Genomic DNA, 13,080 nt, shown 5'->3' with positions numbered 1-13,080 from the left:
ATTATAATATACTTATTGCACTTCTAATACAGAACTAGAGATGTTCGAGGCCAACAGGACACTGTAAAACGGACTTTCAACTCGCAATTGTTTTAGTATAGTGATGATTATATAAAAAATTCTTTTACATGAATTGACCTCTTAGATTGAAACAAATGTTTATTCACTGTCACTCACACTTAAGGAGCTAGGGTAAGGGACAAAATTCTTACAAATCTTTATAACGTTTGTATTCAGCAATTTACATCAATCTCATGTAAGCATCAACATAACTTGATTGATTTCATTCTGTTTCAAATGAAAGAGCGATGGGCTTTGGTGAAATCGAATATGATTAGGAACGTTTGTGTTCAACATTTCACATCAACCACATCTAAGCATCAAAGTAACTCTGATTTCATTCTGTTTCAAAAGAAAGCTTATTAGGCTTTGGTGAAATTGAATATAATACAAACATATCACCGATTTCAAGAGTTATTTCCCTTACCCTAAGTCTACATTGTACCTCCTTAAATAACAGTGAGCAAAAAGACCGCAAGTAGTTACCCACCACAAAAAGAAAAAAATCAAACGGGGCGGATCCATCCCCAACCTCCCTCGTCGAATGGGAGACCATTCCATTTTGTCAAATGAAAATGGCAGCGATTGAAGTCTTCATACATTAAACAGTGTACCAGAAAGCATGCGCGTAATGGGTTGTATACAGTGTGTATATGCCAAACACAAATGCGTAGCTATTTATTTTGCACGGTATATTTGAACTCAGTGTACAATAACTTGGTGTAGTAAAGTGTAGACTGTAAAACACTTAATTACTGTTCGCAGATCAAATGCACCACACATCTAAAAATCTTTCCAACCCAAACAACCAACTATAAAATGATATGAACTTCATTTAACCTTCACGCATTCTTTGGAGTACTTCGCTGTGTGGTATATGTGCACCTAGAGGTAATTTATGTTTTCATTTTTGTGTAAAATCCGCCATCTTTGGGAAAACCACCGGGTCGGGTGACGAACATTGCCATTGGGTGTTAAACGAGTGCGTTGGCATACGATTAAATAAATATGTAATATGGAATCTTGTTTTAATTACCGAATTGATGGATTTTGCATTTATTACTAAAGTTTTTACTGTAGCCCTAACGTCGGTTATTTTTACCACTGGACAAGACTGTCCGGATCCCGTGTGCAGGGAGGAATGGGACCGTTACTCTTTCCCGAACCCTAAAAGAGAAAGTGGATTATGCGGGCGCAGCTGTAAGGATACCTTTATATGTGACCCGTGTGAAATACTGAACGGTCAGGCAGGTAAAGTTGAAAGTTTTTGTAAAGCACATACAATTCCCTTTTGAAGAAAAAGGTTGTTCAAAGGGAACCCAGGTAAAATGGGGCTACTATTTATTTGCTTTTCGTCCAAATTTTGCAACAAAGGGGAGATTACTCCCCCCCCCCCGAATCCGCCAGCGAAATTTTAGATATGACGTTAATTAAGCGACAATCTGTTATTGTTATTCTGGAGTTTTATTTACATTATCTGTTCACAATGCCTATTTGTATCGCGCTAGAAGTCTAACAAATAGGCTTCTGGAACAGCGTTATGTTGTTACAAGATTGAAGTCATCACTACAGAAGTTTTATGGTCGTCATCAGGAACTCGTGGATCGTTATGATGTATCCATCTGCACCATGAAAACTGATTTATTCAACGGGATCATAGTTTACCTTTCCTCGTTTGTCTACCCCGGACTTGACTTTTTATGAGCAACTCGGCGGGTGTTTCTAGAAAAGCAGAGGACGCTTACTATACCGGTGCACCTGGTCCATGCTCCCAGTTTTTAGTGGAGTCCGAGTTGCTCATTTACTTTTGTTACTTTGTATGTTTTGATTTTAGTAACTTTATGTTCTTTGTTGTGTGTGTCTGTTTTCCAGGTCTGGTCTCTGTCCCTGGATTACATTCTTTTGATTACCGCTATAACCTTTGTTCCTTGATTACTCTTATAGCATATTAACTAATATCAATTGCGTACACAGTTCATGACCGGTCAAGAAACCTTATTGAAAAATTCCAATCAGTCATTTATATTACATGTACACAAAAAAAAAAATAAATAATCTTATGCAGGAAGGAGAATTTCTTCTTCACGAATTTGCCCTTTCGATCATCGTCCCTTTCAGCCATCGTCCCTTTTTCAAAGCCTTAACAAACGGAAGCAAAGTGTATAAATGCGATGCTCGGTTGTTGACTGTGTTTTACTCATATAAGAGTTGATTTCTTGGAGTACAGTAACTGTATTGGATAAAATTTCAATTCCTCGATATATAGGGTGATGGGGAATGAGGGAATGGGGATGTCAGAGTAAGTCATTAAGAGAACCAAGATTCTAGCGGAAATCAAAAGAATATTATCCAGGGACAAGACCAGACAAGGAAAACAGACACACATAACAAAGAACACAAAGCAACCAAAACCATACACACAGAGCAACAAAAGCAAATGAGCAACTCGGACTCCACTAAAACTGGGAACTGATTTCCGCTAGAATCTTGTTTCCCTTGATTACCCTTTCACTAAACTGATACCTTAAACTCCTCATTTGATCATAACATGCATCTATTGACCTCCAAATGATTTAGATCAAAATCAATAATGTGTAATAAAGATTCTGTGACAGTTTCAATGAATTCCATTCAGCAATGTTAAAGGAGTAACGGATAAGAGATTAATCCCCCATGTTCTCATATATATAAATAACTAAGTCCATGTTTTGCTATGTGAAACCCCCAAATTGATTCGGATCAAAATCTAAAATTGGAGGTGCACATGGGAATATATGACAAAGATTCTGAGAAAGTTCATTAAATTCCATCCAGTGGTGTAGAAGAGGTAACGGATAAGAGATTGGTCCTCATGTCCCAAAATTTACAAATGACAAAGTCTATATTTTGCTATGTGAAAACCCCAAATTGATTCGCATCAAAATCTAAAATATTAGGTACACAATGTTCATATGTATTAATAAAGATTCTGTGAAAATTTCATTACATTCATTCAGCGGTGTAGGAGGAGTGATGAATAAGTGATGCCCCTCTCCATCAACCGAAAGGAAGGCAAGAAGGACATACAAACGTATTTCACATCATTGTTACTTTCACCGTAAATCTGGACCTCCGTTGCCATGGGAACCAACGTTACAAAATATACTGGTGCAAATTGGAGGCACTTTGAACACTTTACTCAGTTTAGTCTTTTCTTCTTTATTTTACAGCTGGTGAGATAGATGAAATGTTGTTGAATGTACCGGCTCACAAACCTCTTTGTGACGACACACTGGATAACTATGTTATAGCACTCGCTGTAATCAATAAAATGAAAATCGTGTCTGGGTGAGTATAAATTATGCAAACGTGGGTTAAAATCTAAAAAAACGAACAATTAACTCTCATACTTGGAACATTTTTTGTTATTTTGCAAATCTTCAAAACTTTAATCCAATCTGATTCTAGAATTATAGTTGAACTTGTTGATTTTTTTAACTCCACTCTTTGCACCAAAACCCTTTGAGATACTTAATACTGATATTCAGCCCCACTTGGTGGATGTATAACAACTTTTATTAGCAGAAATCACTACAACGCCGTACAATTAAGAACACTTTCTTCTTTTTTTGTGCACCCAAGGTCATTTTAGTGTGTAGCGGAAATAGCCGAAGGCATGTAATTCCGATTGAATACATACATCAGAGCATCTTATTTGTACGTGTATCTCCATTTAATTGTAATTGTCGGATGAATCTGTGAACTTTGCACTTTAAAACGTCGATCGGCAATGAAATATCTTGAGCGGCAAACCGTTGAATCGATACTCTGACGTTACCCAATGAAATTCGACCTTACAACGAGCATTTCGTTAGAATTTCCGAATAACTCTTTTCCACGTTTAATATCATTTTAGAAATGAAAAGTTAAACGCCAAACAATTTGCAGACGCCCTAAGAAACAAGTGGGATTTTACAGGGTCATGTCATGCTGATGTTGTCATTTTCTTTTCGAAAGAGGATAGGCAGGTAAGAGGGCGATTAGAGAATATGTATTTCTATCAATTTTAGGCTATTAATGCAAAAGTATAATACTTTTAACCAAAGAAATAGAATGTTCATAATAGATATATGTCGAGTAAATAAAGATTCTATTCGCAATTGTTACCCTGTAGATCTATTTTCCGCTTACTACATCGTCGTCAGTTATTCGTTAATTAATTCCGAAGACGTATGCCAATTTCTATAAGAATTAGACAGTGAGGAAAATTTTGCTGACAACTCACAATGTTATTTTTAAAACTATTTGTAACATGAGAACTGAAATATAGAAGTTAGGCTAGAATGATTGGAGCTAAATCAGGGGCAGTTACCTCTATCCTGATGAAATTTCTCCGATTACACTGCAAAAGAAAATAAGACTTAAAGCTGCTTAAGATGAATAGATATGAGATATATTTGTCAATTTGAGGTTATTCCGGAGAGGGATCTGGGGGTTGAAACAAAGAACCCCAACATCCTTATTTTTGTAATTTTTTAAATTTTTTTTTAAAGTTAAGTCAGAAGTGAGTAAATAATAGGTTTAAGAAGATAGACCTTGGGTAAGGGACATAACTCATGAAATCAGCGATATGTGATATAAGCTTTCGTTTGAAGCAGAATAAAATGAATCCAAGTTAATTAGATGCTTACATAAGATTGATGTAAAATTCTGAATAAAAACGCTTCAATGACGTTTAAGAGTTATGCCCCTTACCCTAGGTCTACCTCCATAAACGATACAAAACAACATAGGAAACTAGATTTTTTGTTCAGTGTGTAATAACAGCACTATACATGGACATAGTTTATAATTAGAGCTGTTTAATCTACAGGTTTATTCTTCGCCTGGTAAAGTAGCAAACAAAATATTGACTGCAGAATGTATACAAATAATTTACGAAGAAACCCGAGATAAATATCTAACAGAAAACCAGTTTGGCGAAGGTCTTAAATATATGATCAGAGAGTACAAGTAAGTCAATAAAATACACTGTAACCTGCCTTAACGAAACCCCATTTTGTTACTAATATTGGTGCGGCCTAGACAGGTGTTTGGTTTAGACATGTGTTCGGTTTAGACAAGTGTTTGGTTGAGACAGGTGTTCAGTTTACAAAGGTTCGAAATACATTTTAATTAATACAAAAGGGCATTAAAATCTGTCAGGTTTAGAAAGGCTTTCGGATTACTAAAGGTTTGGATTAGACAGGTTTCACTAACCTGTACATGTCACCTATACATTGTTTACTATTTCGATTTGACTTCCTGTTTTGACGTATTGGTCAAGTCTTCGGAATCGATGTTTCTGAATTGTCATTTTTTTTATGTTTCTTGATTTTTTGTTGATACATTTACATTGTATGTAAACCAATCGGAAATACTCGTCCAGTTCTTTTATATACACTATAAATTAACGTTTTAAGGCAGGAAGATAAATTTTTCTTCCATTATTTGATGTGAAAGAGGCCATCTGGACTATATTTTCCCCTATGCTTCACAGGCAAAATTATTTCACGTTATTTTCGCACGAATTTCACATAATTTTCACCCGGTCTGAGCAAATAAACTTTGTGACAGAGTTCACTTGAAATTCGGGTGAATTGAGTCTTCACGCGAAATTCACGTGAATTGTTCGCATGCAATTCATGTTAAGTGAATTTCACGTGAAGTTCACGTGACGTTCATGTGAAGTTTACGTAAATTTTATGTGAAGCTCGATTAACATGAATTTCACGTGGAAAATATCTAAATGTGTACAAACGTATTTTCTGGAATTGAAAGTGAAAATTCAAAATACCGACACTTGAAGATACATTTATCCTCTGTTTTAAATACATGTATAAAAGGAACAAGTTTATATACATAGTACAAAAAAAGTAGTTGTCTATTTAGAGAGCATTATCACGATTAATTGACTGCCCGAAGGACAGTGATAGTGCATGGAACGGCGATAGATAAATGCTTCAATTCACAGGGAATATCAGTGTCCAATGTCAGTCAACGATCGATTTTGCACTCAACATTAATACATGTATGCAACATCGGATACATATTTATTGAGTGTATTCATTGCAGAAATTGAAGCGGAATGTTCGGACAATTTCAGAGTTATTCCAATGAAAATTCTGAAATTAAATTGAGTCGATCACATGTAATTTGTCTTAACAGAACAAGGCCCAGATCGGTCATCGGTTATCGACCAGTCCTTAATCAGTCAAATTGTCGGTCATATGTGACTTGTTGTCATACATCAACACTCAATCTCTTCCGAACTGTACTTAAGGAGATATAAGTAGGGTAAGGGGCATAACCCTTGAAATTAATTATATGTTTGTTTCGAATTTAATTTCACCAAAGCCATACAAGCTTTCATTTGAAGCATAGTTAAATCGGTCCAAGTTACTTTGATGCTTACATGAGATTGATGTAAAATGCTGAATACAAACATCCCAATGATTTGTAAGAGTTTTGTCCCTTACACTAGATCTAACCCCTTGATAAGACCAGACGCCAGTAGTATGTACACAATAATGTCAAACATCTCATAACCTAACTCTTCCAAAATATACCTGTTTTCAGGAGAGTGTTCAAGACGGCCCAATGTAAGGAAGATCCTATACTGATGAAAGTTGTTTACGGACTTATTGGGGGAGTTGTTGCATTAATTGGTATTTGTTGCTGCGGCTGCTTGTGTTGCGGACTTAAAGTGGAACAGAAGACCAGATCAAGTGGACAAGGTGTTGGGTCGACAGCTGTGAGATCGAATACAACGGGGTTCCATGCAGTTTCACATTACGATAGTGGGGGTTGTGATGGGGGAGGAGGAAATGATGACGGAGGGGGAGGGGGTGGTGGGGATTTTTAATGCCGTCTTCAGGGAAGTGTCCTTATACATATTACAAGAGATTTGTGTAAACACCGTTAGCGTCCCTTTAGAAGAGTCATGTGTAGTTATGATGTCATCAAAAGATGGCTAAGTGAGAGGGATTTTAGGAAGTGATAAAGCAGGGCTTGAAATTCAGCTGACCTCAGTTAAATGAAAATAGTCTCTTTATTAGATTGACTTAGATGATACACATTAAAAAGTATTTTACACAAATACATACTTGAATTTTAAGTCTAGGACAATATAAGAAAATTCTTTATTTGGATATTTTGAATGGATACGGGCCTTGCAGTGTGAATCCAAGGAAGGTCCGGGGATGGAATAAGCCCCACCCCCACCCTGTGTTAATTTTGTACAAAGTTTCGGCAAGAAATGGACAACTTTGACAGTAGTTTCTTAAGGTTATTAGATATAAATACGTGGAAAATGCAATAGGTTTTTTCTTCATATGCCACAACTTATACACATTTTGTCCGATTCTTAGATGGAGACGTACTTAAATACAACTATTTTCAAAATGCGACAGGTCCCAAAACAATTGTGGTCCACTGAGAACTAATATCAAGGACTATTTAGGTTCCTATTTTAACCTCTTAAGGATCTTTTTTAAGTAGTAGTATTTGTAAGAATCATGCAAATCATGTAAAATGTGATACACCCCCAAAAAGGCTGCACATTTTTATTTTTGTCATTGAGTTGCTTTATGATGAAATTTATAATTATTCTTTCCAATCTGTCTTCTCTAACGAGATAATCCACATTGAAAATCCAACAGTTTCTCTTGTATTTTAGTGTCATTTACAGAGTTATTACCCTTATATTTGAATTTAACAGTTCAAACTATATAATTTATATCTCTTTTGAACATGGATTCTATGAAAATTCACATGATATATTATATATACTCATACGTTTTAAACAAAAGATAAAAAATACAAAATATGTCGGCCTTTCAACCATGTATCACATTTTCCATGACTTGTAGCTAAAATGCTACTTAAAATGTGGACAGTAATGTGGACAGTATTTACGCGTGTCATCAAAGTTGAAAGTAGGTCTAGTAGCCACTCGACACCGTCCGTCTGTCCGTCTTTCATGTTCAGGGGGTACCTACGTTGTGTAATCAGTTAAATACCAATATAATTCAGACTTAGACACTGTAGAATTATTATGTTCATATCAAAGATGTGCATCTCCTATAACTGAGAATTCAGGAAAAAGCTGAATCACTTAATCACAGTGGATAGAACCTACGTTGTTTAATCTGTAATTCTAAAAGTATTAAAATATTATTATGAAATCATTGCACAGTGTTGATATAGATTTTTTAATTAATTTTCCGAAAACCTGTCTAAACGAGACAGTTTTTTAAACTTTCGTACCAATTTAAATGTATTTTGAGCCTATGTAAACCGAACACCTGTCTAAATCGAACAAATTTTTAAAGTCCAAAATGGGTTCGGTTGAGTCAGTTTTCACTTGTTATGAAAGAATTTCACGTGATGTTTAGCTTTGACGGGATCTGGTTTATTTATTGTTTAGATTTATCTTTCTTTCTTTGGTTGGGAACCAAGATTCTAGCGGAAATCAATATGTTTTTCTTTAAAATATGGATTGATTGATTCATTATTGGGGTTTAACGCCAGAGCAGCAATATTTCAGCTATATTCAGGCGACGAACATGAAATGGATGATTAAATGAACAACGTGAAATGATGATGATGAACGGGGCTTAACATATAGAAAGGACTATTATAGCTTTACATGTACATGTATGTACTTAAGTTATGGCGTATTTAGACCGAGAACAGGGTCGGACCAAGGATTTTATGTTAGGGACGTAGGCCGATCGATGCGAGACAAGAAGCGTTTTTTGGATTGAACGATACTCGAAAGTCAAATTAAAAGGGAATTTCTCGTTCTACTGACCCTACCATAAATTTTCTTTGCCCGGGATACAAATGAAAATCATCCTTATGTAACCTACCAACAAAATGAAACACCCTGTAAATTTTAGAAGCACCGTTGTGTTTGTCTGCTGGGGACTCCAATTTCATTCGAGTTACCTCTTTTTCTGCACCCGAGTCGATTAGAGAGACTTCGAAATTATACCTACTCTTACGGGAGGTAACTCTGCAAAAACAGGATAAAATATGGCTGCATCCCGAGCTCCGCAAGTAGGGAGTATCTTCTGAATGGCCAACATCAAGTATAGGCGTGAAATATGTTGATGTAACGTTTTGTAATATATTAATTACATTTAGTTTAAGTTTGATCTAATATAGGACAGAATAAGTACACGATACACACAAACATACCGGTAGTGAAGAAATACCATTTATCAAATAATACCGTTCCAGTAGGCTTTGGGAGGAATGAAATAAAAAGTTATTTGGTGACCTAACTTAGGTTGATATTTTGCATGATTCGTAAATTCAACACTACTGTATACTTGTACTTTTGCTTCGGAAAACACTATGTATACGGATTTAATTTCTACGATAAAAAACATCAATACGTTTGAATTGGTTCTCTTATAATTTTGTAGTTAGTCACCGTACAAAATTGCTTTTATTTTGTCTGTCATGTCACTGCAATGTATAGTTGATGAACATATATAGCATTTACTTCCGGAAGATACGGCTTGCAGTAGAACAAAATAATTCGGAAGCATAATGTATTGCGCACGTGCAATTAATACAAAAAGGTAAACACAATTATACCAATTATGACCTTGTCCTTTACTTCTTGGCATCATATGTTGTAACACATTGCTTTGTATTCATCTAGTTTCTTTTTGTATTTTGTGATTGTGTAAAGCAATTTTCAATGATATAATTTTATACATTTATACATGTATGTGATGTCTTACCACAAGAATTTGAGAGGCTCACTGAAGGAGTAATTTATTACAAATTGTCGATAATATATGTGTACGGTAGTTAGTTCTGTGTTGTTGTTGCTGTTATTTTTTTCATTGGTATTTCGGTATTTAACTACAGTGAAACCTGTTTAAAAGGAATAATAATACGAAACCTGTCTGAGCAAAGCATTTTTATTACTGTAAAAAAGGGGGTCGGTTTAGACAGATTTCACTGTATGTTTTGATGGTGCTAATCATTTCATGATCTTTAAAATTTCATCAAAATACTTTTTCGTTGGTACAATTTGCCACTTCCGGTCGCACTCACTGTATCATTTTTTTTTTTTATGAATTTGAAGTTAAGCTCTGAACAGTGTCTGATGTTCGAATTTAACTGTAGACAGACCTCACTAGAATAGATATAATCTTGATAAGCCGTGGTGACTTTACTGGACAAACCTCTCTAGAATACATGTAGATACAATCTTGCAAAGCCGTGGTGACTTTACTAGACAGACCTCTCTAAAATGGATATAATCTTGCTAAGCCGTGGTGGCTTTCCTAGACAGACCTCTCTAGAATACATGTAGATATAATCTTGCAAAGCCGTGGTGACTTTACTAGACAGACCTCTCTAGGATGGATATAATCTTGCTAAGCCTTGGTGACTTAACTAGGCAGACCTCTCTAGGATGGATATAATCTTTCTAAGCCGTGGTGACTTTACTAGACAGACCTCTCTAGAATGGATATAATCTTGCTTAGCCGTGATGACTTTACCAGACAGAACTCTCAGTGTGGATACCTGTCTAAAGAGAATCCCGATCAGTAATCGCAAAACCTGTCTAAATCAGGCATTTTTAAAGTCCCCTTATATTAACCTTGTAACCTTGGTATACCAAACACCTGTCTAAAACGGCCCAATAAAGTTAAATAGAGATTGGTTTAGACAGGTTTTATTCAACGGGTCATAGTTTTCCTTTCCTAGTTTGTCTACCCCGAAATTGATTTTTTATGAGCAACTCGGCGGGTGTTTCTAGAAAAGCAGAGGACGCTTACCCTACCGGTGCACCTGGTCCATGCTCCCAGTTTTTAGTGGAGTCCGAGTTGCTCATTTGCTTTTGTTACTTTGTATGTATGATTCTAGTTACTTTATGTTCTTTGTTGTGTATGTCTGTTTTCCATGTCTGGTCTTTGTCCTTGGATTACATACTTTTGATTACCGCTATAACCTTGGTTCCCTTGATTACTCTTAATGTACATATGTATTTGTAGGCTATCACAAAACACATCTTCCTGATATTAAATGGCATGGTTCAACCTTTCCTGTGAAAAATTTACCTAGTTTATGCTCGACCGAATTCATATCTACCAAGCTGTTTTTGGTTTTTACGTATTAATTTGTAAAACTCTGAAGGGACGGAGTATGTGGCTTTGAAATAGAAAATATCCTCTTATCAGTAAAAAGTGAATTTTTAAATGATGGAAATAATTATCTTCGTGATTATAGGAGTTGTTGCTCTCGGCATGCTTTGTATGTTAGGTTATTGGTGTTGTGGAAAGAAAGGCATACAAAACAATAAATCGACTCGACGGAGTACATGGACGTCAGGAACTCGTATGAAACGAGGACCAGATGGGTGGAATTCAACATGGCATGGAGACGAATTTGATGATCATGGAAGTCATAGCTGCGCCACAGGAGGAGGAGGGTGCGGAGACTAATGAGTAGGGCTTTATCACATTGTCATGCTAAGGATATACATGTAGATAGTACCTCTACTTCACATTATCATGCCAAGGATATAGATAGTACTTCTACTTCACATTATCATTCTAAGGATATACATGTAGATAGTACCTCTACTTCACATTGTCATATCAAGGATATAGATAGTACTTCTACTTCACATTATCATTCTAAGGATATACATGTAGATAGTACCTCTACTTCACATTGTCATATCAAGGATATAGATAGTACCTCTACTTTGCATTGTCATACTAAGGATATACATGTAGATGGTACCTCTAATACTAAAGGAAGAAACCGATTTCTTTGAGCCGCAACTCCACTGAAACAATACAAGGTCCAATATATTTGTGATACAGGATATAAATAAAGTGTTTACCCAGGCACAGATTCAAGGACTGGTATGCGGGGCGCACGCCCGCTCTTAAATCTGTAAGAAAAAAAATACCACAAGTTTCACTCCATAATATTGTTTGTCTTGCTTTGCACGGCATTTTATCCAATTAACGCACCCACCCCCACCCCCCGCCCCCACCAAACTCAAATCCTGGATCCGACCCAGGTGTTCTTTCTAAATTTGTCTTTGAAACAATCTTCGTTCTATGGAAAACGCGATTTTTTTGGGGAAATATACCAATTCGGACACCGTCATTGGTCCGTGATTTATAATACGCCTTCGCGCATGCTCAATTGACGTACTGTTAGGATCATATGTACATGCCTTACACCTGTATTGTACGTTCATTATTTTGCTTAATTAAACCACATTCACCATTTTACTGAAGTGCAAAACTGTCCAGACATGGAAAGGCGTAGAACATGTCGAAATAAACGTTCCCATATCTACAGGTATGAGCATCTGCGCCCGCTGCCCGGACCCTTTTTTATGTGTAAACTGGCATGACTGGTAAACTCCTACCCATTGTTTTGAGCAATTTAAGAATTTTTTTATGTGTAATAAAAATACCTGCACCTGAAGTCCGGGGTTAAACGTTCCCCCATTTTTATGTGTTAAAACACCTGCATCCAATGACAAGGTCCAAATCTGGACCCTTAAACCACACCAAGAAGGCTCCGTAATTCTAGCGTGCACCTAAGCGGAATTCTTGATAACATACTAATCAAGGTTACTCTGTTTCTGCCCACTGATCATGAAGTAAAAACTTGGGCGAAGCCTCAGGATAACCAGCTTATAGCACCAGGGTTGCAGGTAGAGACTGCTAATCTTGAATTAATCGATCACTGCAAAAATACGTCATTGACGCAACGCATACCTGGAGCAGTCAGATTGTTTATTGCAAGTGTATTTTAATGGAGTTTGTTTTGTTTTTCCTCAACGGGCTATATCAATTTTTAAAGTCTTCACTTTGCGTTTGTCGTCGTCGTCGTCGTCGTAAAACATCAGCTCCTCCCATACCCCTGGATCAAATTAAAGCTAGGATCAACAAAACAGCTTCTTAGTCCCAGATTAAACCATTTGTTTCCAGGAAAGGTCATTGG

The 13,080-nt window shown here is 36.3% G+C and overlaps 1 protein-coding gene across 1 annotated transcript; it reads left to right on the top strand.

Annotated features, from left to right (window-relative positions):
- The first annotated feature begins 963 nt into the window (after nt 1-963).
- Nucleotides 964-6,943, top strand: LOC148600600 (uncharacterized). The gene is made up of 5 exons (XM_088558240.1): nt 964-1,311; nt 3,270-3,387; nt 3,956-4,067; nt 4,913-5,052; nt 6,658-6,943. Exons 1-5 carry the CDS (start codon nt 1,104-1,106, stop codon nt 6,941-6,943), a joined length of 864 nt encoding a protein of 287 aa, XP_088414366.1. The 5' UTR covers nt 964-1,103.
- The last annotated feature ends 6,137 nt before the right edge of the window (nt 6,944-13,080 follow it).

The sequence above is a fragment of the Perna viridis genome, chromosome 13 (genome assembly GCF_037379345.1).
Source record: "Perna viridis isolate PV_CMFRI_1.1 ecotype Kerala chromosome 13, ASM3737934v1, whole genome shotgun sequence".
Taxonomy (NCBI): Eukaryota; Metazoa; Mollusca; class Bivalvia; order Mytilida; family Mytilidae; genus Perna; species Perna viridis.
This window is presented reverse-complemented; position numbering and strand designations above follow the sequence as displayed.

Bases quoted from the DNA above. Each gene is read 5' to 3' on its own strand.
- LOC148600600 (XM_088558240.1), top strand. From the start codon at position 1,104: ATGGATTTTGCATTTATTACTAAAGTTTTTACTGTAGCCCTAACGTCG. The intron at 1,312-3,269 runs GTAAAGTTGAAA...TTTATTTTACAG, and splicing joins AATACTGAACGGTCAGGCAG to CTGGTGAGATAGATGAAATG. The intron at 5,053-6,657 runs GTAAGTCAATAA...ACCTGTTTTCAG, and splicing joins TATATGATCAGAGAGTACAA to GAGAGTGTTCAAGACGGCCC.